The sequence below is a fragment of the Crocodylus porosus genome, unplaced genomic scaffold (genome assembly GCF_001723895.1).
Source record: "Crocodylus porosus isolate Cpor-Errol unplaced genomic scaffold, CroPor_comp1, whole genome shotgun sequence".
In the NCBI taxonomy this organism is placed as follows: domain Eukaryota; kingdom Metazoa; phylum Chordata; order Crocodylia; family Crocodylidae; genus Crocodylus; species Crocodylus porosus.
This window is the reverse complement of record NW_017728886.1, coordinates 179,816,348-179,821,295: the sequence shown is the minus strand read 5'-3', so window position 1 is coordinate 179,821,295 and position 4,948 is coordinate 179,816,348. Positions and strand designations below refer to the sequence as shown.

Sequence of the window (4,948 nt, the reverse complement as noted above, 5' to 3'; positions counted from 1 at the left end):
CGGACTAGATGATCTACTCAGGTCCCTTCCGACCCTAGAAACTATAAAACTATGAATATAGCTAATAAATAGTAGAGAGGTTACCTGGAGTGTCAGATGTTAGGCAGGTTATAATGTGTCATAAATCCAGTATCTTTATTTAGTCCATGATTTTTTTGTATCCAGGAGGTTGATGAAATGGAGTTCATAGACTCATCTATGAAAGGCATTTTGTAAATCCTCTTTGAGGATTAGAACTGAGAGATCAGGGAGAGTGGTTTTATTATGAGAAATGTGCTCCCACATGTAATTGGGTATTCTTGTCTTTGATAGATTTTCATTTTGCGTTCATTCTGGTATGCAGTGGTTTGGTTTTTCCTACATATTTTCCATCAGGGCATTTGGTGCACTGGATGAGATGTATTACATTTCTGGAGGTGCAGGTGTAAGATCCAGGAATCCTGATGGTTCATTTTTGGGGGGTAGTTATTGCGGGGATGGTGAAGATATGTTGGGAGGTTTTACATTTCTTGTCATGGCACAGTCTGGATCCATTTGGTGTGTTTTGGGCCATAGGAAGATTGCTTCTGGTGTTGAGGTAGGTGAGGTTTGGTGCTTGTTTAAAAGCTAGGATGGGCTGTGCTAGGAAGATGTCTTTTAAGAATTGGGTCTTAGGATCATAGGAAGTTAGGACTGGAAGGGACCTCAGGTGGTCATCTAGTATAACCCCCTGCTCAAAGCAGGTCCAGCTCCAACTAGATCATCCCAGCCAATGGTTTGTCTACCCAGTTTTTAAACACCACCAAGGATGGAGATTCTACAACCTCTCTGGGTAACCTGTTCCAGTGTTTTACTACCCTCCTAGTGAGAAAATTCTCCCAAATATCTAACCTAAACTTTCCTTGCTACAACTTGAGACCATTGCTCCTTGTTCTGTCATCTGCCACCACTGAGAATAGCCTAACTCCATCCTCTTTCAAACCCCGTTTAAGGTAGTTGAAGACTGCTATTAAGTCTTCTCTAGACTAAATAAGCCCAGTTCCCTTAGTCTTTCTTCATCAGTCATGTCCCCCAGCCCCCTCACCATTTTGTTGCTGGACTCCAATTTGTCCACATCCTTTTTGTAGTGGGGGACCCAAACTGAACACAGTACTCCAGATATTGCCTCACCTGTGCTGAATAGAGGGGAATAATCACTACCCTGGACCTACTGGCAACACACCTACCAATGCAGCCCAGTATGCTATTAGCCTTCTTGGCAACTAAGGCACACTACTGGCTCATATTCAGCTTATTGTGTACTGTAGCTCACCATCAGTCCCCAGCCTGGTGCATGGGATTGTTCTGGACTAAGTCCAGTACTTTGCACCTGTCCTTGTTGAACCTCATGAGATTCCTTTTGGCCCAATCCTCCAAACTGTGGGTCACTAAATCCTAGCCCTATCCTCCAGCATATCTACTATTCCCTGCAACTAGGTGTCATTTGCAAACTTGCTGAGGGTAGACTGTATGCCATCTTCCAGGTCATTGATGAAGACATTGAACAAAACCAGCCCCAGGACTAACCCCTGGGGCTCTCCACTTGATACTGGCTGCCAACTAGACATCAAACCATTGACTTCTCCTCTCTGAGCTTTATGCTGTAGCCAGTTTTCTGTCCACCGTACAGTCCATTCATTCAGCCCATGCTTCCTTATCTTGCCTGCAAGAATGTTATGGGAGACCTTGCTAAAATCAAGGTATACCACATCCACCAGTCTTCCTCCACCCACAGAGCCAGCCACCTTGTTACAGAAGGCAGTCAGGTTGGTCACAGTGGTCAGGCATGACATACCCCCGGTGAATCCATGCTGACTGTTCCTAATCATCCTTTTTTCCTCCAAGTGCTTACAAATGGATTCCCTGAGGATCTGCTCCATGATTTTTTCAGGGACTGAGGTTAGGCTGACTGGTCTGTAGTTCCCTGGATCTTCCTTTTTCCCTTTCTTAAATATGGGCACTGTGTGCCCTTTTCCAATCATCCTGGACCTTTCCTGATCTCCATGAGTTTTCAGAGATGATGGCCAATGGCTCTGCAGTCGCACCAGCCAATTCTCTCAGCACCTTCAGGTGCATCCCATCCAGCCTCATGGACTTGTACATATCCAGCTGTTCCAAGTTGTCTCTAACCTGTTTTTTCACCACCGAGGGCTGCTTACCTCCTCTCAGAACTGCCCAGTGCAGTAGTCTGGGAGCTGGCCTTGCCTGTGAAGATGGAGGTCAAAAAGACATTGAGCACTTCAGCCTTTTCTGCATCCTCTGTCACAAGATTGCCTCCTCCATTCAGTTAAGAACCTACACTTTCCCTGATCCTCCTCATGCTACTGTCATGCTTGTAGAAACCCTTCTTGTTACCTTTCACATCCCTGGCTAGCTGGAACTCCAGTTGCACTTTGGCCTTCCTGACTTCATCCCTGCATGCCTGAGCAATGCTCTTGTATTCTTCCCTAGTTATTTCTTCAAGTTTCCACTTCTTATAAGATGTTTTTTCTGCCATACTAGTTAGTTTTCCTACACATCAGGATGGTTTGTTCCTGCACTCTCAGTAAGGCTTCCTTAAAGTACAACCAGCTCTCCTGGACTCCACTCCCCCTCTTCTAATATGGGTTGCAATTGGTTGAAGATTTTCTGTATAGGTTCCAGGGAGGGCTGGTATGTCAGAACTAGTGATGTGCAATTCATGGACGTTTTCTTTCTGTACTGCGGCAGTTCTTCATGTGGTATATGTGCCCACTGATCAGTATTTTAAACAGTGATTTCTGAATTTCATTGTAGCATTTTTGTTAGTTACTCCAATGATACTTGAAAGATTATAAAATTTCACCAGTGAGTTTTAGAGTAGAGTCCAGAGGAAAACTTCAAAGGTTTTAAAGTTAATTAAATAAAATTCACAAGTACAAAGTACCAAACTCTAAAAGAAGGGAGAAGTTGATTAAAAGGAACAAGTGAGAACCCTTAAAATCCACATGTGGATTGTTGAAATACTTTACAGCTTCTTTTCTTCTCTTACCACCTAATTTTTGTAATAAAAATTTAAATGGCTCTAATCTTTTGGTTTCTTTGTGTTGGCTTCTCACAGTTGTTTTGATGTTATGATTTGTATTTGTTTATTTGTTTTTTAGATTAGATGAAGCTGCATTGTCACTTCAGAAGGAAAAAAGTATTTATAAAGAAATTGAAAATTATCCAACGTGTTACAAGGTAAAAACCTGGAGTGCTGCTTTCTTTCTTAATAACAAAACAGAAATGCATAAAAGGGAAATTGTTTGGGCTCTGACGTCTCCTGTACTTCTGACTTAATGGCACTACTTGCTTTTAATAGTCCATGGATTAATTTCTTGCCTGGCAATCACAGTTTTGGATGACTAGTTTCCCCCCATAAACCTATTAACTCTGTATTTTCATCTTTATTGAGATCATAAACTGATCATGTCACAACTTCCAAGATAGTCTAATATCTGCCTTAACATAAGGTTCTTTTAAATTTTATGAGGCTGAAGAAATATTAATTTTTATTGTAGAAATGGGGTTGAGAGCGAGAAGGCTAGGTATTTTGAATATACTAAATATTTAGATTGATATTCTTAACTTTCAAAATTCAGCTGTGGTGTCATAATTATTTTAAAAATCCTTTGTGGAATTCTGGACCTGCAACCTGAATACAGTTTGTTTTGAAGCTGTATTCTGAATAACAGAATTGTTCTATGATGTTTTCTTCCTTTTCGCACTACAGTTGGTGTAGATTGTGGGAATTATGTTGGTCTAAATAGTCACTACTTCTGTCCTGCTGCTTTTTTTTGTCTACTAAAAAGTCTCTGGGGAAAAAGAACAGCATGGGCACGTTTTTCATTGGCTTTAATGCCCTTTCGGCACCTATCCTGAGCAAGGAATATTTCTATTTCTACTAAGAAGTTACTGAATGTAAAGCATTTTATTGCATTTGTTACTGTAGAATGATCAAAGATTTCTTCTATTTTAGAAAACTATTGCTCAAGTTTTAGTTCATCTTCACAGAAATGACTTTGTTGCCGCTGAAAGATGCGTCAGAGAAAGCTATAGGTAAGACACCCATTTGCCTTGTTTTCAAACTTTTATAGTTTAGTTATACTTACAGGCAACCCCTGCTTAATGCGGTTTCACTTAGCGCTATTTTGCTATAGCGCTCATTTAAAATTCATACCTGATTTCATTTAGCACTGAGCCAGTTTTGTTATAGCGCTTAGTGAAGCAGCAGCAATGGCAAATGGCAGCGAGTGGATGGGCGGGCATGAGTGCAGGGCTCCAGGGCCAGGGTTGTTGGCAGGGGCCCAGGGCGAAGCAGCAGCATGGTGCTGGAGTGGTTGGTAGACAGGGGGGTGTGGGGAGAAGTGGCAGCGGCAAGAAGCAGCAAGTGTGGGGACATGCATGCGTGCAGGGTCTCCACCAGAGCTGGCGGGAGCCCAGGATGAAGCGGCAGGAGCACAGGGCGTGGGCTGGCACGTGGAGCTGGAGCAGCCAGCAGGCAGGCAGAGGGGTGGGGAGAGGCAGTGGTGGTGAGAAGCTTCGGCAAGAAGCAGCAGTAAGCAATTATCTCTATTTCCATTAATTCCTGTGGAGAAATGGGTTTTGCTTAGTGCTGTTCTGCCTAACATTTGTTTTTTTCTGGACTCAATTTAGAGTGTTAAGTGGGGTTTGCCTGTATTAATTCAAAGAACCTGTTTTAAAGAGGTTTCTCTTTCTTTTGTTTCCTTGGTTGAAGAACGGGCCCCGGGGGAGGCACACCTGGGCCATGGGTTAGCGAGGATTTAGTTAGGGAGCTTCTGGAGGGGTTGGACGTATTCAAGTCACCCGGCCCGGATGATCTCCACCCTAGAGTTCTAAAGGAACTGGCTGAGGTCATTGCAAGTCCCCTGGCACGGCTTTATGAGCACTCGTGGTGCTCTGGTGAGGT

The 4,948-nt window shown here is 43.0% G+C and overlaps 1 protein-coding gene across 3 annotated transcripts in view; it reads left to right on the top strand.

The window, feature by feature from the left end:
- Positions 1 to 4,948, top strand: part of NAPG (NSF attachment protein gamma) — a 22,129-nt gene that overhangs the window by 11,934 nt on the left and 5,247 nt on the right. For all 3 annotated transcript variants that reach the window (XM_019545914.1, XM_019545899.1, XM_019545907.1), the window contains 2 exons: positions 3,141 to 3,219; positions 3,998 to 4,077. In XM_019545914.1, the coding sequence (XP_019401459.1) occupies positions 3,141 to 3,219; positions 3,998 to 4,077 (159 nt within the window). The remainder of the gene's footprint in view (positions 1 to 3,140; positions 3,220 to 3,997; positions 4,078 to 4,948) is intronic.